At 50.4% G+C, this 22080-nt stretch overlaps 2 protein-coding genes and 1 long non-coding RNA gene across 9 annotated transcripts; 1 reads left to right on the top strand and 2 right to left on the bottom strand.

Moving 5' to 3' along the window:
• The first annotated feature begins 26 nt into the window (after nucleotides 1-26).
• LOC121233464 lies at nucleotides 27-18098 on the top strand. The gene is made up of 3 exons (XR_005932932.1): nucleotides 27-374; nucleotides 1636-2028; nucleotides 17654-18098. It is a non-coding gene; the product is annotated as an uncharacterized LOC121233464 (long non-coding RNA).
• LRRC37B (leucine rich repeat containing 37B) lies at nucleotides 1174-15362 on the bottom strand. Of its 4 annotated transcripts, XM_030021298.2 has the most exons (13): nucleotides 14614-15362; nucleotides 14113-14184; nucleotides 11315-11386; nucleotides 10800-10880; nucleotides 9231-9302; nucleotides 8216-8290; nucleotides 7604-7722; nucleotides 4175-5607; nucleotides 3981-4076; nucleotides 2995-3059; nucleotides 2097-2157; nucleotides 1841-1992; nucleotides 1174-1662 (listed from the first exon to the last, which is right to left on the bottom strand). In XM_030021298.2, exons 4-13 carry the CDS (start codon nucleotides 10817-10819, stop codon nucleotides 1449-1451), a joined length of 2307 nt encoding a protein of 768 aa, XP_029877158.1. In that variant the 5' UTR covers nucleotides 10820-10880; nucleotides 11315-11386; nucleotides 14113-14184; nucleotides 14614-15362; the 3' UTR covers nucleotides 1174-1448. The 4 variants fall into 4 exon arrangements, with proteins under 4 accessions (XP_029877158.1, XP_040981008.1, XP_040981009.1 ...); XM_041125074.1 differs by lacking the exon at nucleotides 11315-11386; XM_041125075.1 differs by lacking the exons at nucleotides 14113-14184; nucleotides 14614-15362 and adding an exon at nucleotides 13518-13588.
• Nucleotides 16123-22079, bottom strand: RDM1 (RAD52 motif containing 1). Of its 4 annotated transcripts, none has more exons than XM_041125077.1 (7): nucleotides 21881-22068; nucleotides 20914-21093; nucleotides 20411-20533; nucleotides 19739-19901; nucleotides 19079-19177; nucleotides 17977-18065; nucleotides 16123-16948 (listed from the first exon to the last, which is right to left on the bottom strand). In XM_041125077.1, the coding sequence occupies exons 1-7, from the start codon at nucleotides 21965-21967 to the stop codon at nucleotides 16817-16819; spliced, it is 873 nt and encodes a 290-aa protein (XP_040981011.1). In that variant the 5' UTR covers nucleotides 21968-22068; the 3' UTR covers nucleotides 16123-16816. The 4 variants fall into 4 exon arrangements, with proteins under 4 accessions (XP_040981011.1, XP_040981012.1, XP_029877159.1 ...); XM_041125078.1 differs by having other exon boundaries at nucleotides 16123-16777; nucleotides 21881-22067; XM_030021299.2 differs by having other exon boundaries at nucleotides 16123-16520; nucleotides 21881-22061.
• Nucleotide 22080: the final 1 nt, after the last annotated feature.

The raw sequence follows: 22080 nt of genomic DNA, 5'->3' as shown, positions 1-22080 counted from the left end.
GCATCCCTTGACGGGGGGGGAACTGGGGGTCGCTGGAAGTAAGGCAACAAGAAACCAGCTCTTTAAACTCTGCATTTTCTGCTGGACACAAGAACTACCCAGAGCTCATTTGCAACTGCTCGTTCTATGTGAGAAAACGTCATTTATAGAGAAGAGAACACACAATAAATCAGAGAAAGCTGTAAGGATCCTGCACCTGCTGGGATCTCTGCACTGGTACGGCCTCTCCGGCCAGCGGGGGGTCTACGGGGATGAGCCAGGCCGAGAGGTTTGGGGTGTCAGCGCTGGAGGGAGCGCATCGAGGACCAGACACCAGCAACCTCCCCCCCCCACAGGGGGACCCCACGGAAAGGAGCATCTGAGCCACGGCACAGGTCTGTGGTGGCTTGTGGGGGGTCTGGCACGGGTGGGCCATGGTGCCGGGCTGCCCTGGGGGGGGGCTGTCACGGCTGGGGGGGGGCACCCGGGTGGGTGCTGGGGTGGTGCAGGCCTGGGGAGGGGTCAGCAGCCATGGGGGGGGGGGGGGCAGCCCTTGCGCCACCCTGCACCCCCCGTCTGCACCCCTCATCGCCCCGCACCCCCTGACCCCAGTCACCCTGCACCCCACGAACCCCCCCACCACCCTGCACCCCCGTCCGCCCCCTCCCCCACTCACCGGCTCCGCGCCTCCGGCCGGGGAACCCGGAAGTGGCGGCCTTGCCGGGAGCGCGCACGCCCCGCCCCCCTCCCGACGCCGGCGCGCGAGCGAGGCGGGGCCGAGGAGCGCCGGGCCACGCCCGCCTCAGGCAAGGGGCGGGGCCGCAGGCGCGGGCACGCCCCGCGCGGCCGGGCCCGCGCAGAGACGCACACGCGGACAGACGCGCGCGCCCACCCCCAAGCGGACCTACAAGCACGCCCGCGCACGCCCACGGCAGGCACGCGCACACCCGCGCGCAGACACACGCGCGGGGCGGACACGCGCACGGGCGGGCAGACCCCTGCGGGCGCGCACACGGGTACCACAGCCGCCTACTCGCAGGCCGGCACACGCGTGTGCGAGCGCACACCCTCACAGGCGGGTGCCGGCGGGGGTTGGTGCCTTGACACGCGCGCGCGTGGACACGCGCGCGCAGGCCCCGACGCGCGCCTGCACGCTTCCGTCCGTCCGTCCGTCCGCTCGCGGGACGCTCTGGGTTGAAAAACCTGCAAGTTTTAATGGCAATTTCAGAAGGCCTTGCCCGCCGTTGAACGATCGCGACAACTTTATCCGAGCCTCGGGGTGCGCAGCGGCACCCCGACGCTCTCGGCAGCCCCTCGCCCGCTTCCCGCGGGGAAAAGCAACCCCCAGCCCGCGCGTTCCCCCGCGGGGATTCCCGGAGGCGACGCGCCCCGTGTGCGGAGGGAGGCTGCACGGCTCCGGCGCTTGGCACCCGGTGCTGCGCCCAGCCTGGCCCGCTGCTGCCGGAGCCCTACGAGGGCTCCCCGTCCCTCGGAGCCCTCTTGTTCCCATCCCGCTGGGATGAGATTTGGGGTATCCTGAGCACGTGGGCACCCGTGGGTGTGGAGAGGGACCGTTGCTCCAGCTCTTGGGGTGCACCGGAGCTACAAGGCAGAGGCATCAGGTCTCTGGGTAATTGCATTTTCCCACCGTTGCAGCTTTTCTGGGGTGCTGTGGGCATCCAGCTGAAATGACAGCAAGGAAATAGCAGCAAGAAAACAATAGCCAAGGAAATAACAGCCAAGGAAACAGCATCCAAGGAAACAGCAGCTAAGGAAATGGCAGCCAAGGAAAGCCTCAGCAGTTCCTACATCAGAACAAGAGCTGAAAAATAAGCACAGGCATCGTCACCATCCCACTTACTTTAGCTTGAACTTGTTGAAAATCTCCTCCTCATCTGAGGTCTCTTCATCGTACAGCTCAGCCATAGATTTTTTATGCTGGGAATCGAGAGGCCGGTACAGGTCTCTAAGCCACTGCGGTTTGGTTTTGCCAAGATCCGATACATGCGAGCCCTGGAAAATGCCAGGGAAGGGAAGGTTTCGGAGAAGGTAAGAAACAGCCAGTGGTGCAGGTAGCAGGAAGAGGGGCAGACCTGGCACGTGCTCCCCACCCTTACCTGCTCTCTAACGTTGTACTTGTTCTTGCTCCATCCTCGTGGCAGGATTTTTTGAAAGAACCTGGAAAAAAAAGGAAAAGAAGGATAAAAAGTGAAGGCAGCTGGTGATGGCAGTTATTGGCAGGAAGGTTGCCTGCACCCTGCCCTGCTGGGGAATTCAGCCAAGTGACATTTACAGTGCTGCAAAACATCTGGATTTAGTGGGCTAAAGGGGGAGAAAAAAGGCTTTTGTGCGTCATCACCCCAGAATTCACCTTTCCCGGTCCATAAGCAGGGAGGCTTGGCCAGGGAGGGCTTCAGTGGGTGCCAGCACCCTGCCAGGGCAGAAGCCTCTACCTGCTCAGGGTGACATTTCAGGTGACCCTAAGGCTGATGAGGAGGCCCAGAAGGAAGGGATGGTGCTGGCTGACGTGGCTGGGAATAAGTCCCGGTTTAGCCTGGATGTGAAAGGCATCTGGAGAGGACAGGAGCAAGCTCTTCAACAGCCTCTCTGGAGAGCAGGGCAGGGAGAAATATGGCAGAGCTGTTGCCAGAGAAGATTTTTGCTGGGAACCGGAGCAAAGAGGTATTTCCTCGTGGCCGGGCAGCGTGGTTGCAGGGACGTGGGACCACGCGGGAGCCCAGGACCAACACATCCACCACATTCAGGGTGTAGCATCACCGGTGTGGAAGAGGGCTGCCTGGGTGGCTGGTTGAGATGTGAGCTTACAGCCGTGCTGATCACTCACACTTTGGGGCCCCTTTTCTGGGTCTCTTAAAAAAGCTACGTGTTTTAAATGTAGCCTGGTGAGACTTTGGCAGCCACCACCTGCGTGGGTGGGGGGGCTCAGGGATTAGGTGCTGGTCAGAGTAAAGACTGTTCATGGCACAGCAGCGGCACAGCGCAGAGAGTAATTACCATCTCGGGCGTGATTTATTGGTGCTTCGAGGTTGGGAAGCGGCTGCAGGTTTTTGGGAGCAAACCTGGTGAAGGAGAGAGAGAGAGAGACTCGTAACATCAGGATTTTCTTGTCATACTCTGCAAAAAAAGGGAGTCCAACAAGTTCTTCCTCCAAACGAGCCCATTACATACTTGTGCAAGTCTGTGCCAGCAGCCACGTTTTTAGAAAGAGCCCATCCTCCCTTCCCAACTCCCCACTTTTCCCTGCCCCCAGAATGACCTGAACTCCCAGAGCTCTCCTAATCTCAGCAATGTTTATGTCTGCCTTTCTTATCTGTGCAGTGTTTTACAGGGTACTCCCCTCCTGTTTAACCCCAGTCTGAAACATGTAGGTAGGCTTTTAAAGAAATAAAAGCTTTCTTTTCCAAGGAGAAGGGGCCCAAAGGGAGGCTGAAACTCTGTGGGCACGCTGGGTCCTCTCCCCTGCCCGCCTCCGGCACAGCCCTGACCCACGCGGAGCTGTTTCGCACCTTGTAGAAGGACTTGATTTTGGCAAGAGGGAAGGTAGCAAGGGAATTGCTGCATGGCTGAAAGCAGTCGGTGTGGGCAGGAGAGCGGAACAGGGTCAGGAGAAGAGCCTCGGAGGAGACTCCCTAGGCCCAGGGATTGCGGGATAAAACTTGGGGATGGGCTGATGGGAGAGGCTGTGTTGGGAGGGAGGCACAGACCCGCTCAAGGAAGCTGTTAGGAAAGCTGCAAAGCAGAGCTGTGGACAGGTTGTGACAGATACCAGGACAATCCCCCCCAAGCAGGCTTGAACCCACGTGGAGCTGTATGGATGCCGTGACAAGCTCCAAGGTTGGAAAAACATCTGTGCTACCCAGAGACATTTGCATCGGCACCCCGGGGCTCATAAACTGTGCGGGGAGGCACCACCCTGCCTCGGTGCACTCCAGCTACGAGGCCTGACTGACAGCTATCTGTCAAACGAATTATCGGCTTACCTCAACGAGACACATCACTGTGAGATTAATCATGATGATGACGGACACTGATATCGCTAATAGGAGCCTGTCGCTGGAGGTATACTCTGGTTTCCACTGGAGAAAAGGAGAGAAAATCAGGAGGGGAGAGAGGGTTGCTCCTTCCATTCCCCATTGTCCAGGACACATCCAGCAATGCCCAGTATCTCTCCTACCTTCCCTGTGGGTTTCCTGCCCGCCTCCCTGGCCTGGGCCATGCCATTGGAAACGTTCCCTTCCAGGAGACACTGGCCCACGAGAGCAGAGGCTCCCTGGTCATCTTGCCTCTTGCTGAGCAGCTTTATGAGCAGCCCTGTCTTTGAGACCATCTTTGCACAGGCCAGCTGGACTTCTGGTAGGCTACAGTCCATCCTCAGGGCTCGTGCCACGTGGGTGATGAACATCCGCAAGGCTTCGTCTGGGACGAGCAAGCGTAGGTGACGATTGACCTTGGTTTCAAACAGGTGTCCTTGAACCGATGCGCCATCTGGGCTCTTGGAGCTACCTGGTTTATTGAGGAAACTGGATCCTTCCTTTTGTTGCTTCCAGTGTGTTTCTGCAGTTCGAGGGACAGCTGGTAAATGCCCACCTAGAGAGGAACCCTCTTCTTCAGCTGTGTCCTCTAGCATGCTGCTTGCAGCAGGGGGGCTGTTGTTAACCAACAGGTTATAGAAAAAATGCTGGTTTGTGTTTAGTCTCTGCCCTGCTTTGCTTTCTGTTGGTGTGGGCTCTTCCTCTGGACTCACATTGCCAAATGTCTTGTAGAAAAGCTGATTACTTTTATTCAAATAAGGGCTGTCCCCCTGCTTGTGCTTTTTGTAAGTCCAAACATAGTCCTGCCTTGGAGATGGTGCTTCCTCTGCATCTTCTACATCTTCCACATCCTCCATCCCACGAGTTTTCTTGGTCTCTTCCACAGCATCAGAATAATTTTGAATCTTAAAAGACCCGGACAAATGAGGGGCCTCTGCTGGGGAGCGTGAAAGGGAATGTTTTGGAGGAGGTGTGGATATTTTGTGATGTCTGAAGATGGAGGGGCTGTTAGTAGGGTTTAACCTGCCAGCTGCTTCCCAGGGGTTTAATGCTGCCTGGTTCAAACCTAAGTCATGCTTCTTTTGCACCCAGCCCGTGGCTGAATCTCCCTCCACTGCTGGGATCTCATGCACCTCGTCCTTCTGCATGGCAGACGTTGGCAGGAGTGAGATGGGGTTTTTCACAGTCACGATGCTTTTAGCCTTGTGCAGCTGCTTCTTGAGCTCAGCCACTAGTGCCTTTGCTAGAAAATACAGTTTCCTTATATCGGTTTCACTGGTCCAGCCCATGTGCTGAATGCTGTGCAGCATCAGCCTCAGCTCCTTACTAGTTTTGCCTTCGTGCCTGGATAGGTGCTGAGGGGAATATGAATTTGTTCTGGAAATGTGATCATTCGGGTTACTGAGATCACCATTAGTGCTGGTCAGGCTCAGGACAACCGCAAGCGTTACGGTTTCATGGTCTCCAAGCGAAGGCTCCTTGGGCTTGAGGTTCAACACCACGTTGGCGTTCAATTTTCTGGATTGTACCACTTCCATTATTTCTCCTTGTGTCTCTACCAGAAGATCTGTGTGAGCTGTAAAACACCAAGAAAGCAGATCAGTGACTCGGCATCATGAGAAGCTTTCTGCCAAAATACAGGGTCAGAGGTTTACCTCGAGCAACAGGTGCTTGTCTTTAAGACAAGGGAGTGTGTGAACTGAATGGTGGATGTGTTAGACGGGACAAGTCTTGTTGAATCAATCAGATTATGTCACTGGGGCAGCAGAGATAGATGTTTCTTTTCTGGTGTCTCCCAGGGCTCTGTTTGGATCGGTGTGAAGCATCCCGGGGGAATGGGTTTGATGTCAGAGAGTTTCCCACAGCTCGATACGAGCCAGTGTTGAGTTGCTAAAATCACCATAAAGCTTTTAAACTCAGAGTGAGCCTGGGAAGCAGAATACCCAAAGACACGGTGTTTGTCCCTGATCAGTTATCCCAACTAGCCCTTCTCCCTGCGGTCAGGAAAACCTGGGATATTTCACTTTAAAATGCCTCTGGGTTGTCGACTGTAACAATCTGCAGTCAGAGTGAGCCCCCGATAACAGAGAGCTGTTTCGCTGCTGATGGATGCAGCTCCCATCACCCAGGCCTAGAAGAAGTGGAAGATGTGGGGGTTTGACCCAGAGCGATGCAAACAGCCCAGGAGAGCTCTTGCCCTGGCATGCAAAGGGCACACGCTGAGTCTGCAGAGCTAGGATAAATCTTCAAGAGTCCTACACCAAGGCTGCAAACACAACCTTATCTCTAATCCTGCTTTGCAGATAGCTTAATGCCAGAGGCGGGTGACATGGTCAAGAATATTTACAGATTACAAAGGTATTTAGGCCTTTTTTTCCTCTTAAAATGATAGGAAATTGGACACACAAATACCTTTGAGTATCTAGCCCTAAATGGCTTAGCAGCCCATTTTCCCTAGACTTGCGACGAGGTGAGGCTCGCTTGTCCACATCCAGTTTGAAAATTAGTTACTTGGGGACCTTGTAAACCTTACTGTATCTATTTGCACAAGTCCAGCTTGTCTCTGCTTTGAATAGGATGATATTTACCCTGTGCAAAGATTGACCAGGACAGTGCATTGCTTACGCTGCACAGGCTAACGAGAGAATAACAATGCTTGGTGTTCACCTAATGCCCTGCAAAGGAGATTGGGGTTACTGTCCTCTCTCCTACGCATGGGGAGCAGGGTGGCAGAGAGACCAGGCAGTTTTCCGAGGTCACTCAGGCAATTTTTGGAGCCTGTATATCCCAGACCCCCTCCAACACATCATGCATTACAGGAGGTTTCTGCAGCGGCTGCCTAAGGGCATCCACACTCATTTATGGGTTTTGGGGTTTCCAGTGTGGGTGGCAGGTTCGAGGTGCAGCTCAGCGCGTGCCACCTTGCCAGAGCAATGCAAACATTGCCAGACCCTGTGGCCATGTCTGTGCTGTGTCTGGGACCCCTCTTGCCGCTGAGCTGTGACTAGCCAAGGTATGGTGGCACTGGAAAGGCTCAGGAGGTTGTCAGGGGAAATTTGAGGGGCTTACGAGCAGATGGTGCCTTCCAGCGCTCGGGAACGGTACTGGGCATGCATGATTTCCTTGGCTAGATGTGCTGTGTGGATTGGAAGCTCGTGTGTTTGTTTAGCTCAGCAAGCTATTTCTTCTCAAGATAGTATTTGACACAGAAGATATGTGTAATCGCTAGTAACTTTTCAACCCCTGTTTTTTCCAAGTCATGTGCTCAAAGGGGAACTTTTTGTGCCTGTGGCTCAGAGAGCACAGTTCGAGGCCTCCCAGGTCTCACATGAGCTGCCTTCACTGGCCTTTGGGCTGATTTCAAGGCCTCGTATGGATGAAGCTCCTCGAGAGAGTCTGCCCTGATTTAGTGTCCCTGGGACTGGCCAGGAGCCACCAGGCTGGACTGATGCCATCGAGGTGGCCAACGCTGCCTGGGAACCCACGCAAAATGGGGCCATGCTACAGCATCTCCTAAAGCTAGAGGAAACCGGGCAGATTTGGTGTTTATATCAACATCATCGGAAGCCTACCGCACTGGGGAGCACTGGTGGTGCACAGGTTCTCGCAGTGGAACTTGATGGTCCTGCACGGGGTTTTGGTGGTGTGTTTCTCCTGGCAGAGGCAGCAGGCCATATCACTGGGCACTTTGCTAAAGACAAGAGGTTACTGGAGAAAAACCCAGCATCTCAATCCATGTCTCCGAGTCCAACTCGGGTAACACACAGACAACACATCATGGTTTTGCTTCAATTTCTTCTACAGCTCTGGAAAACTTCCCCTCACACCCAACCCCCAATCCCAATGGACAAGTATGTTCTCCTAATTTCTAAGAGAGGTTTCAAGTAGAAGATAGGATTCTCCATTAGCATCAAAATGTTGTTTTTACCTTTGAAAATGGAACTAGTCCCAAAATACAGAAATGCACCCCACCTTGATCTAAAATTTCCCTTTGTAAAACCTGGAACATATGATCTAAAAGGTGAAATTCTGTTTCTTGGGGAAGTTCTCAGAAGTAAATAGCAAACCTTAAGCTTACTGGGGTTATTCTGATTTAGTGGCGGGTGGATTTGTTTCCCAAGCAGATGCCTTGTTTCAGCAATTACGATCTGCTGGCGGCTGGGACCCAGTCTCTGCATACTCACAGCGTTTCCAAGCGGACTGTTCTCAGGAGGAGCACGAGCAATGTCTGCTGAGTCACTTGTGTTGCACCCAGGTCTCTGAAAGGATTTGAAAACCACATTAAATTTTCAGGTGGCATTACCAGAACTCTGCTCTGAGAACAAGCCCAGGTCCCTGATGATTGTGGTGGTGTTTGCAGAGGGATCTACTTCAGCCTAATCAAAGAGAAATGATTCAAAACCCTATCGTGTTTCTTTCTGCTTTGACCTGCTCCTAACCATGGGGTCTGAATCATGAGGGGATCCTGCAGATCTTGTGGGAGACAGATGCAAACAGAAAGGATTCCCTGGTTCAAACCCCTCCTCCTGCTTTCCCATGAGTGCAGCTCCAGTCCTTGAAGGGAGACACTTCTCGCCCAGAGGATGAATCCACTATGACCTTGGAAGGAAAGTTTATATCAGTGAAAAGAGAAAATGTGCTGAGAAGAAAGCAAAGGGTATCTGTGGGATAGTGGGGCTGTGAGTAGGAAGGATCTCTGCGAAAAACCTGGATGTCTTCCACCCTGAGGAGTCACACAGGTGTGAGCAGGAGCCATAGGATACTGTGAATTATGATCAACACAGAGCATCACCTGCCCTGAGCTGTGTCAAGGCAGTGGGCTGGGGATGCAGGGTGGGCAGGAGCCCCGGACTGCTGGCACGAGTGCCCCAGTGACTGGGAGCTGCTGGATCCCACCTTCTCAGCGCTCAAGCAGGAGTGGGGACATTCCCAGATCCTTCAGGCCAGTCTACGGCCCCAGACCTGGACGGCCTCTAATTTTTTAAAGTTTGTGTCCCAGCTCCTTGGTTGCTTTGCAGCTGGGGACACACCAGTACTGCTTGGCCTTTGCCTTGCTCGGTGGTGCCAGGGTTATTTGTGCCTCTAGCAGAATAAGGCTGGGAGAAGAGTGAGATTTGCTACTGGATCTCTGCTTCCCTGACAACAGGGCACCCGAGACAAAGATCTATATTATTCTGGTAAAAATGAGTTAATACTTACAGATATTTGACTGAAGGCAGCTTGAAGAACGATGTGTCAGTAATAACAGACAGGGGGTTATGGCTTAGGATCCTGAAAAAAACAACACACTGCTGTGAGTTGGTGATGGGAAGGATGGGAGCTGTGTGGGTAGGGGCATGTGGGGATGGCCTGTCCACATGTCCTCTTACATACATAGACCCACGGGTCTGGAAAGCCAAGATCAACTGGCCCTATGCAGCAGGCACTGGAGAAATGGGAGATGGTTAAAACACTTACTGCAGAGTAACAAAACCCCAGTGGTTCCTGAACTGTATAAACAGAGCTAAATCAAAGTGAATTTCCACTAGATCATTGCAAAGTATTTTTGCGATCAAGGAGTTTTTCCTCTTTGCCAGGCTTCACATTTCTACCCTTTGAATATCAGAGAGGCCCAAAGAGAGTTGTGCCTGTTGGAGCTGATGCAGAATTACACTGAAATCCCCTTTCCGGGCTCCTCTCTGCTGTGTGAGTGGTGTAAAGAGGTTTATGGTGGGTAAGGATCCAGCCGACTTTTATGGATGGCAGATGTGGATTTGGCTGAACAATTTTTACTCAAACCTCCCCAAAGAATTTCCTTTTAAGTGGAGAACAAACATAGGAAATTTCAGCCTGAAGATAAAAAATTGGCTCAGTGCTACGTGTGTGAGGAAGGACCTAGGATGAAGGCTAGAGGCAGGAACAGATGCTGATGGGCTGATTCACAAAATACATCAGGTCCTGATTATCTCCAGCTAAAAGAGCAAAAGCCCAGAAGTGCTTCTTCTGGAAAACACAACATCTCTTTCTTTCCTCCTCAGCTCACACCTTTTCTTTGCTTCCCTCCACCAGAACTTTGATGTTATTTTGGAGTCTTACTTTCCATATTTTCTCACCTTTCCACTGTCCATAAACTTTTACTCTAGTACTGCATCCAGCCAGGCAAAGCTGTGGTCCTATGGAACTGTCATTCATAATTTATTCTGCTACCTTGTTTGGTGTATCACGTGAGAAGTATTGCACTTTTCAGGAGAGCAGGGAGACTGTGGCCTTTTCTTTATGTATATGAGCCCTTGGTGGGCAAAATGCCCTAGCTTCCCACTTACTTCAGGTCCAGGTGGAAACAGTGATCCTATCCCTGGAAGAGCTTCTTAATAGAACCGACTATGGGTTAAGTCATGTTTTCTCAAGACACCAAAAGAACAAGGTTTGCTTTTTGTGGATCTTTTTGAGAACCTTTATTTTTAAATGCAAATATGCAAAATGAAATTTCTGGCTAGAAATCTGGGTCACATCCCATACCCCTCATCACTTCCCGCTTCTCCCTTCCCTTGGCATTTCTTTCTTATTTATCCCCCTGGGCTCCCACTGCTGCTGTTTGAACCTGATGCTGGTTCAGGGAAGCCATGGAGAAGATAAGCAGGCCAGGAGAAAGTGGCTTTCAGGCTGTAGACTCCTGGTGGACCCTGGATCTGTATCAGGATTCAGTACTTTACAGAGAAGAAATCTGCTCTTCCCCACTGTCACTATGGAGTCCCACTCTGATCTACCTTTAGACCTTGTTACACTTACAGCTTCTGTAAAAACTGCATCCCATGCCATGCCTGGAAAGTGCCATTCCGGATCTGTGTGATGAGATTTCCACCAAGGTTTCTGGGGAAAAAGAAGATCACAGGAATGAATTGGGTCTGTCCTACAGGATGCTGCAGTGAAGCAGTATTGATTTGTAGGAAATATGCAAATCCAAGGTAGAATAGGGAGGAAACTGCCGCTTTTTTTTTTTTTTTAAACCTGTCAAGGAGAGGAAATGAAGTGCACATGTGCTTAATCTATTTCTGTTCCAGGATACAGCAAGCCTTCAAGAAATGGCTTCTATTATGGCTGCGTTTGGACAACGACGCTATGATCTCTCATCCTGTTGTGGGTCATCCAGCCATCTGCATTGATCTCTTTAGCTCAGTTAGTCTTTTAGCAGGAGAAATGTAGTCATTGTTCTAAAAATAACAGGAACATTTTCTAGCACAAAAAGGGTTATAAATGCAAACAGACTTCAGTAAATACACTAGAAAGAAACTTTTATAACTCACATAAGCTGCAAAAAAGGAAGCGGCTCAAAAGCATGTTCCTCAATCGACAGGATTTTATTGCAAGATAAATCCCTGTTAAAATTAGAACACGAAATGTTAATTACATTTGCACTGTCATGTATACTTTCATTTGCTTTGACACTGGCAGCATATATGTTACACGGCTCTGATTTCACGCGGTGTTTATATCTGATATTAGCTTGCAGTGGTGTGTAACCTGTGATAACCCTCCTGACCGGAGGTGGGTTTCATCTCAGTGACTTTTTTCTAGCTCTGATCCCACCAGAATTATTTTAGGGCTTGATTTTCCTCTCTGATAACAGAAAAGATTCTTTACACAGGCACAGTTTAGCAGCTGAGGATGCATTTGCATGGACCACACCAATATGTGACCCTCTGGATGTGCCACAGAGATGCAGCCTGCCTTCCCCTGGTGCCATCAGTGCTTTGCTTGCTGAAGTCAGCCAGAAAAGGCTGAATAGCACCTCTTGTTTGAGGGCTCAGGGATGGATTGGTAACCACATGTGACCAAAATAGTTATTTTTCTCTTAATCCCTTCCTCCTACACCACATTTGGTGAAAAAGTTATGATAAAGGGACCCTATTGAAGATGCAAAATCAAGAACATGGAAGTCTGGAAAGGGCACAATGAAGGGGTAACCTAAACGCCACTTTCCTGCACAGCTCTGCTGCGAGATGTGTGTAGACACTCAGCCACTGCAGGATTCACCTGGCCTAGCTTTAGAAATCAAAAGGTTTGTTGTCTCAGCCTGAATTAGCTGCCTGGGCTTGTTCTGCAGCAAACAGCGAGAGAGAAATATTTTGGGGGAGTGAACTCCTCAGACAGGTTCCCAAGATCGTTTGGGTGAATGGGAAATGCCTGTTTCTCTCCATGGAAAATAGAGAGCATGAACAATTAGCTTAATCCTAGGCAATTATTAGGCATCTAAAATTAGAGGAGATGAATGCACAAGGTTTCTTCTGTAGGAGATGGCCTTGCTACTGGACAGGGTTCTCAGGGGGAGAGCATTGGGGAGCGACTGCAGCTCTCGCCTGCGGGGTCTGGACCTCCCAGGAAGGCAGCTGGTCAGTGGAAGGTCTTTACATGTGCAATCCCAGAAGTACTTCGGAGAGGTCAGTTTTCAGCGTTGTGGAAGGGGAGCACGGCTGAAAGCCTGTTTCTTCCCAACCCGACTCATTTAGCCTGCAACCCACATCCTGCAGAACATGCTTTCTGCTTTTAAGTTCTTGGATCGTTCTTTTCTATGATGTAGGGCACACGTACCTGCTAAAAAGACACAGGGCACAGGGAGGGGAAGCTAGTGTGGGCAGCAGGCCCCACCACTGGCACTACCTTGTTTTCCACCATTCCCCAGCACTGAGACAAGGCTTAGCTGCAGCCCTAGGGCTGGCTTACTGCAGGAGCAGCTCCAGAAAGGCAAAGACCACCCTGGACTCGGCTCCTTCCAAGCCAACGTGCATACTAGAAAATATAAAACCTCCCTTTTTGTGGGAAAAATGCAAGCACGTAAACATCACACTCAATAAATGACACTACAAATGCAAACAGTAATGGAGCTGAGATACTTGCAAGGATCTACAAATATGAGCAACAGAGGGAATTTTGGGACACCTCTCTGTGTCCTCATATCAGCTACTCTAATAACAGAGGAGCGGGATGCAAAATATAACCCTCAGGAGCCAATTCCAAGCCAGGGCTTCCCTTGCTGTCAGCTTTTTGACACAAATAGTATTTTTATCTTTGACATGAGGTTTGTGTTGAGAAATGACTGTACCTGTGTCTCCTCTGAGGCTCAGGTAATCTGGGCTCTGAGCGCTAAAGCTCTGAGGCTCCATGTTGGGATTTATTTCTGCCTCTTAGCCTTTAAGATAAGAGAGCGTGACAGCGGCCAAGCAGAGGACAGAGAACAGGGCAAGATTTTGCCATTCTTGTTTCACACTTCCTTTGCCTGCACCACACAGGAAACCCCAAAATATGTAAAAAAATGAACTTCAAGGAGAAAAAACCGTAATGCTACTCTGCTCCCTTCCAGTGTTAAAGACCAAGCACTTGCTATGATATTGTATGACATTGTGTGGACATAGATGCACATTTGTTTCTTCTCCAGGAAGAGCAGGGACTCAGCTGGGTAAGGCCCTGAGCAACCTCATTGATTTTTTTACAGAAAAAACCCCATGCTACCTTTGAGGTTAGCCCTGCTCAGAGCTGGAGGTTGAAGCAGAGATCTCCCAACTTCAGTCCGTCTGGGATTTCAGCAGAGGAAGGGGTAGTGCAGGCTTCTCTCTTTCCACCTGGGATAGCCACTGGAGAGGCTATCCCAAGAGTGATCAGCAATACGGGGCTCTGCCTTCACCACAACGGAGGTCTTTTCACCCAAAGCCTAGCAGAAGCAAGGCATGCATGGGTTTTGTCTTGCTCTAGGTGGTTCTCACCCCAAAAATGTTGGTCCTCAGATAAACAGAGCCAGAGGCAATCTCCCAGGGCATGGGAAGTCACTGTTAGCTTGGGGTTGACTACAAGTCATCCAATATCTGTGGGAAAAGGCAGCAGCCTCCTCTTCTTGGTTGGATTTGGGGAAATGAAAGCTGCACCATGACCCTACGGCAATCCTCCCACCAGGCACTGTTGCAGCAGCAAGACACCCTGCTCTGCTCTGGCTGTAGCCTGAAACCAAGGAGTACTAAAGCACACTTGCATGGGGGTGGGGGGTTGAGCAGCAGTGGCCCGGGGAGGGTGAAGCAGTAGCCCACCATGGTGGGCAGGGGACGGTACCTACAGGTGCTTCAGCAGGAGCAGACCCTCCAGTGAATGCCTCTTCACGGCCCGCAGATCATTGTTCTGGAGGACTCTGGAATGAGACAAATGGACATTTACTGTTACACCAGGTGCTCTCCAGGAGGAAATGAAATTTTTAGGGGAAAATATCCTGCAGTAGCTTTACTAAAAACATCTCTGAGTCACTACAGGGATCATCACCACTCATCACAGGAGCAGGCACTTGCTCCTGGCCTGCTGAAGCTAACTGTAGCCCGATCATTCATTAAATGGGCATAGGGATGGTCCCGTAGGATGGAAGGGACACAGCTCACGGCATTTCTTGCCATCCTAGGAAGCCCTGGGGATTCACACCCCTCCTTGCTGAGCAGCTCAGCTTTGAATTCAGATGGAAATATGTTTGTGTGGGTGCTCGTGCTCGTCATACCCTTGGCTCAAAAACCAGATGAAAGGATGGAAAATACCTGAATTCCTGACATTTTAAATGCTCGAGGATACTTACAAGTACTCAGCCCACGGGTATTCCCTCCACGCCTGCTTTTCAATGGAAGAAATAGAGTTGCCAGTGAAATCCCTGCAAAGAAATGATTGATGCTGTCACCCCTCGGGAAAACCCCTTCCCCAGCAAATTTGGCTGCTGAGGTGGAAGCGGAGTTTGCCTGGAGATGCAACAGCGTGGTCAGCCTGGCTTCACCCCTCGGCGCTGCAGCACGAGCCCCCGAAACCAAGATGTCTCCTGCCGGTGACCCTCTCCCGCCTGTCCCGGGAGGGATTACCAGGAATAAAAAGCCGAGGAGGGGAAGATGGAGGGGGTCTGGTGGGGCGGACCACCACCAGTACTCACAGAATGGAGAGAGCCCAGCGGCGGGCGGCGGAGGGCACGGCGCCCAGGGCGGCATGGCTGCAGTCCAGCAGCCGCCGCCGGCAGCGGCAGGGGAGCGGGCAAGACCCCCCGGGCCGCCCCGGGCTGGGGGCCGCCGCCAGCAGCAGCGCCAGCAGGAGAAGCGGGCGGCCAGGCCGGGGCAGGCCCATGGCGGAGCAGGCCCGGCCGGGGGTCGCCGGGCAACGGGGCAGGGGGCGGCCGCAGGCCTGGGGCCGCGCGCAGGCCTCGCCACTGCGGCCCCTCGCCTCACGGCTCGGAGCGGGATCTGGGCCTTCGGGCGTCTCCGCCATCAGGAGAATATATACTAGAATAGAACGGAATTACAGTCTCCGCCTGAGAACTTGCCCCAGTAGAGGATTTACCGCATCCCGCGGAGGGCTGGTCCCTCCCTTCAGCATTGCCTCTTGTGAAATGCTGCATTGTGCTTCCCACTTGGATTTCTCTAAATTCAGCATCCAGCCACCAGATTTTGTTTCACCTTCGCCCTTCCCGTTAAAAAGCTCACCCAATATCAGGTGTCTTCTCCTAAAGCAAATCACCCTTTCTTCTCTGTTAAATTAAACAGGCCACACTCCTCTCGTTTCAAGAGGGATCTCAAACCATTCCTGTGGCTCTTCCCTGAGCTCTCCCAGTTTTCAATCACCTTTCTTCCCAAAGAGAGGTCAAAAAATCTGAGCAGGGGTTTGTTATCAAATAAGCATTCCCCGCCTCCCCACCACCCTCGTGATTTGGGGAGCTTGATGCCCCTTCCCATTGCTTGTGCTGCCTCTGAGGTTCATTCACCACACTGGGTTACAAAATTTTACTTAATTTAATGAAAAACTTGTTCAAAATTAGAAAGAAGCTTTGCTTTACATAGTGATAATGTCCCAACTACTTACAGTTGGGGCTCAACACATGTGGTTCATATGTCTCAACACATTATTAGAAGACTTAGGCTTACTTCTTTAAAAGAAATTTCACTCAGAGAAATACTTTTTTCTGTGCCTGTGCAGACATGTGTAAGTACCACAGCTACTCCTGCTGGTAACACATCTCCTTCTGCTGTCTCCAGTTTTCTCCTGCAGATCAGAGCGAACCTGAACTGTAGACTCTTGCAGGGAGGGCTCATTCCTTTTCTTTTTCTATAAGTGCTATGCACATCTGTTATGCTGTCTAAATAATAATCATGTAGCTAAGCTGGCTTCCATATATAGCTGACCTGAATAAGTTGACAGGAAAATACTTCCTCTCCAAAAACAGCATATATTTTTGGGCTTAATTTTAGTAACACTAGGTTTATTGCCCATGTCTTTTGCTGTTACGTATTTGGAGAAACAGAAAACATTGGCTATGATGCACATGTCATTTCACAGCGTTAGACTTTCATTCCTAATCAAACACTGCAAAATTTTTGGAAACTATGTGAAGACAGAGCTGCACTAATCAGATGGCATCTCCCAGCTAGGGAGCTCATCATCAAAACTGAGATCAGACAAAACTTCTTCTTCTTTGAGGTCAAACTGTTCCAAGGACAATTCATTGACCTGGGAAGAGAAATCAAGAGTAAATGTCTTTCTCCACAGCATATTTTAGCTTTATCCCTCTGCACCTGGAAACAATATATTTTTACCACATACAAGGGACGGCCTCCCTGGAATTTACCAACTCAGGAACATTTCCGTTTTGGAAAGACTGACCGACATCACAAGGCAATGAACCAGAAGGACACCCAGCAGCTCTCCTCCCAAGCAAGCCCTTCCGAATTCCTGTCTGTTCCTCTTCCTATCAGGCTGGAAGGTGCCTTGCAGAGAGCGAGCGCTGAATAACCTCCCACACACCATCACAAGGGAAGTGAGATGGCAGGGGAGGTGAGGGATGACTCTTCAGGGAAGAGAGGTTTGAGAAGCAGCAGGCTTTCTGTTTGACTTTGCTGCTCACTTCTCTTATGGTCATTACATGTTAGGTCAGCTCTCTGTGGGTTTAAAAGAGGTCAGATAGAAGGGGCTGTACAGAGAAAAATGCAGAGAGAGAACAAACCAGCAAAAATTTCATCTTCTCAACTGATAAAAAAAAATCTGATGGATGTTAGTTACTTCATACACCAAAATACTCCTATTTTACTGCTACTGTTCAGTAAGAAAGGAAGATAGTTCTGCCCGTGGACACTAGGTGACTCAGTGTCATCAAATGGAATAATGTGTCACAAGGTTTGTTAGATACTTCCTCCACGCAAACTGCAGGAGGAGTTAGATGCTGCACGACACAGTGCTGATGCATCATGTGAGAGTGATGCTTGCTTTCAAAAGACCACCGTATCAGTGATCTCCCCTGGTAAGTAGCAGTGTTTTCAAACTAAGTGAGATGAAAATGTTTCTGCTCATGACTGGCTATGTGCAAAGGCTGGCATTCAGAACTCATCTCACTGAGCACGATGATTAAAGTTTTACTGTTGTACTGGAGTATTTTTGTTTGGTGCATGCTAACAGGTCCTACAATTACCTGCAGGCATTTCACCAAAGCTTTTATTTCACCAAAGCTTTTAACAATCATTCCCTCTGGGTAAGCATAAGTTTATGAAGTGCATTTCTAGATAGGGAGTTTGATTTATTTAAGAACTTGTTAAAAAAATAATTTGATTTAACCTACTGTGACTTTACTGGGATTTTCACTCTTACAGATTCTGTGAAGAGCAGTCCTGGACACTGTCATGCGTGAGACTTGTCAAGCTGCATTGTAACAGTCCTGTACCCTAACTGCTCACTTTCCTGTGCCATCTAAAATATACATGCATTTCTGCACAAAGATGGCCAAAAAAGTAGGAGTTTTAAAACCTTAGCGTGCTGTACAATTCCAAGATGCAATTACTTCCTGGGATTTAAGTCAAGATAATTGCTGCATAAAAGGAGGATGCCAGAGGCTGTAACCGTTGACAGCTGTATCTCCAATCCCTAGATGTAACATACAGGTTCTGCGCAAAAACTAAATATCCACTGCTTTTACCTGAACAAGCCCCTTCAGTTCCTCTTCTGTTAGGAAGTCTGTGGGCTCCTCTTGGGAGGAATTGTACTCCACGACCACTTTCCCATTCTCTGAAACAGAATAAACAGCCAGAGACACGGTTAGTTACTACTGTGTGTAATGACAATAAACCTACCCTAAACCCCAAATGGCACAATTCTGCTTCATAATGGCTGGTTGGTCTGAATGAGTGTGCTGCTTTCTCTGGCCCACCTGCCCTGTCTTCTGTGCAGAAAACCAAATGGCTCTTACTAAACGGAGTGGAAACTGAAATTGAGGAAGCAGAAATCTATGGAGAGGATGGAGCATGTTAGTTACCAGTCTCTGTGTATGTGATGGACCAGAGAGCAGGACCACTGCAAAACATCTGAACCCAGAAACCCACCTTTCAAAAGAACACCTTAAAGAACCCAAGGGAGGAATCTGGCAGATGAAAGGTCCCTCTCTGTAAAATGAAGATAGTGGCACTGACCTGATCCCATCAGGGTCTGTCCTGATAAGCATAAAAGACTAAAGTAGTCAGGTACTACATAAACTGGTGTCACCTAAAAGCTCAGAGAGCACAAGACCTGGAACCCAGAGAAAGCAGATCTAGCAGTTCCTGGGTAGGCATAGAGCCAGCTTCTATGATTAAAAACTCAAAGGAGATAGTAGCCCCAAAGAAGCAACACTGAACGCAGCAGTGGGGCATGGACCTTTGATGGCACCTGGTTGGCTTGGAACCAGGACAGGAATGTGCTGGAAGCAGAACTTCCTCACGCCCCTATTCAGCATGCACATGTAGTGTTAAAAAGCTCTCCCTGCCAGCGTTTAAACTCTTGGAATTTGGAGTTTCAGTGACTTATTTATCAAAAAATATCTGACCTCCTGTCAGATTTTCCTTTCACTCACATAGCTCATAGGGTGGAACCACTCTGTTAAACCATTACAGACCGCAACACAAGTTTAATTTTGCCCGAGACCCCCCCAAGCCTCAATGAATCCCAAGAAAGGTTCAGAGAAAAAGAATTCATATCAATTATCATGAAAGTTATAATACCATTAGGCCAAACACCCCAGTGTTTAATACAAAAATAGGCCTTACCCAAGACTACGAGGAGTATCTTCTGAAAGGCACTAGACAAAGCTTTCCCGACTGCAAGTTTCTGAACTCTTCTTGTGGCTGTGACAAACTCAAGAGGATCTGAACACAACAAGCAGCACGTTATTAAGATGACACTCTGCATATGAACCACACCAGCTGCATCGCACTAGGAAACATAACCAAACACAGCTTTATGGATCTGATAAGAAAGCTGCTTATGTTTCGGGAGTTGTTGGCAGCATGGCAGCACCCTCACAGGGGCTTTGTGTGCCAACCCACAGCAGCACACGATCCTCAGGCCTGTGTCAGGACTCTGCCCAGGGCAGCGGGCAGTGCAGAGCCCCACTGGCACCCGAGCTGTGCCACAGACACAATCACATGGCATGTTCACACCAGAAGTGGCTGTGATGGGGAATGAATAACGCTGCAGGCGAGAGGGAGAACAGAGGGTAGGAAAGCGATACCGGTGTGAAGCAGGGAGGGAAGAGGCGTGCTCAGGATCCCTTGCTGCATAGCACAGCAGCTCACAAGGCCCTGCACAGATCCTTGCCTCCAGCTAAATTCAGATACTTTAGCAGACACACAAACTGTGCAAAAGCAAGATTGACCAGTGTCTGTGACAGCTGCTAAGAGAGACTTCCAGCTGCACCCAAAACATACCTTCACCATTTTCTACATCTGCTTCACCAAGGGCAACTCCCCTGGTGCGTACCCCGTGGTTGGGCAGCGTCACCTCTATAGCACACAGGTATTTCACAGATCGCTTCTGTAATGTCTTTCCCCGTTCCTCATTCTCACCATCAAAGCCAGATACATTCTGCAGCTGTTGGGAAGACCACAGATAATTAATTTTGATTAAATAGGAAGGGGATGTTATGACCACTTAGGCCTGTGCCTGCAAACTGCAGACCTTCTCTCCACGGCATGTGACTCCAAGGCAGAAGCACATGGTGGATGGTGGAGGCAGAGCAGGCATATTTACTGTTTTGACCCTATTTTAGAAATACCTCATAGTCCCTATCCTCTGGGAGTTTCAGTCATCTTGGACACTTTCAGCACACAAAGACTACTGTCAAGTCCTGGCACTGCTTTAATCACAGCCACCCCCAGTTGTAGAAACAGAAGCCCAACCAATGCCCTCACCCATAGCAATCTTCTCTCTCTAAGCTTTCAAAATACCCCATTTGTGGTCCAAAATGCAGCTTTTGTAGCTGTCTATTATTTGCTGATTTGAGGATAATTCTTCTCATTCCACCAACAGCTCTAACTGAGAATACTGGGTGGGAAGAGGATGAGGGGAAGGATGATGGATAAATATAAAGGGTCCCTTACTGTGATGATGCGACTGGACCAGCCGTTAAAGCCAAGGTAGTGGTTGGCCAGCTCCTGGCACTTGCTGCTGTTGAGAGCAAGGACTTGTTGCTGAAACCCTTTCTGCTTGGTGCAAACACAAACCTGTCCAGGAAAGAAGAACCCTGGTTAGCCAGGCTTTGCTTGCAAGGTTCCCACTGCAGACACACCATTGATGGCTCTAGGAGAGTCATCTGAAGGTAACCTATTCCCCGACTACATGCGTGCTTCTGAGATGTATTAAGTATTTTTTACACAGAAATGGGCCCTGCAAATTATTCCAGAGGAGGGATGCTGCCATTTTACTGCTTAAATGCTACCTGGGGAGCATGTCACCACAGTGGTAGTGCCCAGCCACAAGTTAGTAAACTTTCTGCATGGGAAGCATCACTGAGATCAACAAGTATTTAATGGGATTCTACCCTGCTGCTGGAGGTCATGGTGCTGAGTCCTGCAAGTTTCACACCTGGGGCCGTTCTGCTTACCTTCAAGGGAGATTTCTGAAACAGCCTTTGCCCATTGCACATGCGCTGGGCTCTGCTGGCATCTCCAGCTGAATAAAACTTGATGATGGCGTAATACCCAGGCCCTGCCACAGCAGCATTTCTGTGTGCTCGCACAGAGTAGAGCAGCCCAAATTTGGAAAACGCTGAAAACAGGGAATGCTGAGGAAAAACAAGAGAAAAAAGGGTCTTTTGAAATATCTATTGGTGCTCCAGGGGCTGAGCGACAGTGACAGAGAGAGGGCTACTCACAAGCCCTAATTACCTAGAAAACGAGGAGTTTTTAGTACTGTTTAATGGCAACAAGCCCTGGAATAAGCAGTGAGGCTGAAGATGAGTGTCTCTCCATAAAAATAAGCTCAACCTGGCTGGACCTCTGACCCTGACGACATCTCATCTCCATTATCATCCAGCCTCTGCATCAGAAGGAGAGCGAAGACAGACGTGGGCTTTTCTGTCCCCGCCAGTCCTCCTCATCCCAGACTGTCTCCTGCTCTCTGCCGTCCCGCTTCGTTTGCCGAAACGTTACCACAAAAGACTAACGGGGTTTTGTTCCCTCTTCCACCTTGCGCTGGCGTCTTTGTAGTTTTGCTGTGCAAACCACAAAACCGGCTGTGGCACCGGGACAGAAATCACCCTGGGGTGGCCCGACACCGCCTCGGGGTTTCCCTGTGCCTCAGGGAGACAAGGAAACTAAAAAAAATGATTAAAAAAGAAAGAAGAAAAAAAAAAAAAGGGAGTGATTTAAAAATATATTATTAGCACACAGGTGAAGCCCTCAGTACAGATGAGGGAGAGGCGGGGTCCCGGTCCCCACTCCTCAGCCCTGAGTGTGGGGATCCAGGGCCCCGCTCCCCAGGCCCGGGGGGGGGGATCCAGGGCCCCGCTCCCCCGGCCCGAGGCCTGGCCTGGCCTGGCCTCGCCTCTCCTCTCCTCCTCCTCTCCTCACCTCCAGGCCCGGCCCCGGCTCCAGCCCCCAGACCAGCAGCGTCTGCGCGCTCCCCGCGGGCACCCGGAACTCCACCACCTCCGCCATGCCGGAGCAGCCCGCCTTCCCGCCCGGCCCCCGGCCCGCCCTCCCGCCTCAGCCGGTCGGCGGGCCCCAGCCACGGCTGCGAGGGAAAAGCCCCCCGCAAATCCACCCCCCCC

This window comes from Aquila chrysaetos, chromosome 8 (assembly GCF_900496995.4).
Source record: "Aquila chrysaetos chrysaetos chromosome 8, bAquChr1.4, whole genome shotgun sequence".
NCBI lineage: Eukaryota > Metazoa > Chordata > Aves > Accipitriformes > Accipitridae > Aquila > Aquila chrysaetos.
This window is presented reverse-complemented; position numbering and strand designations above follow the sequence as displayed.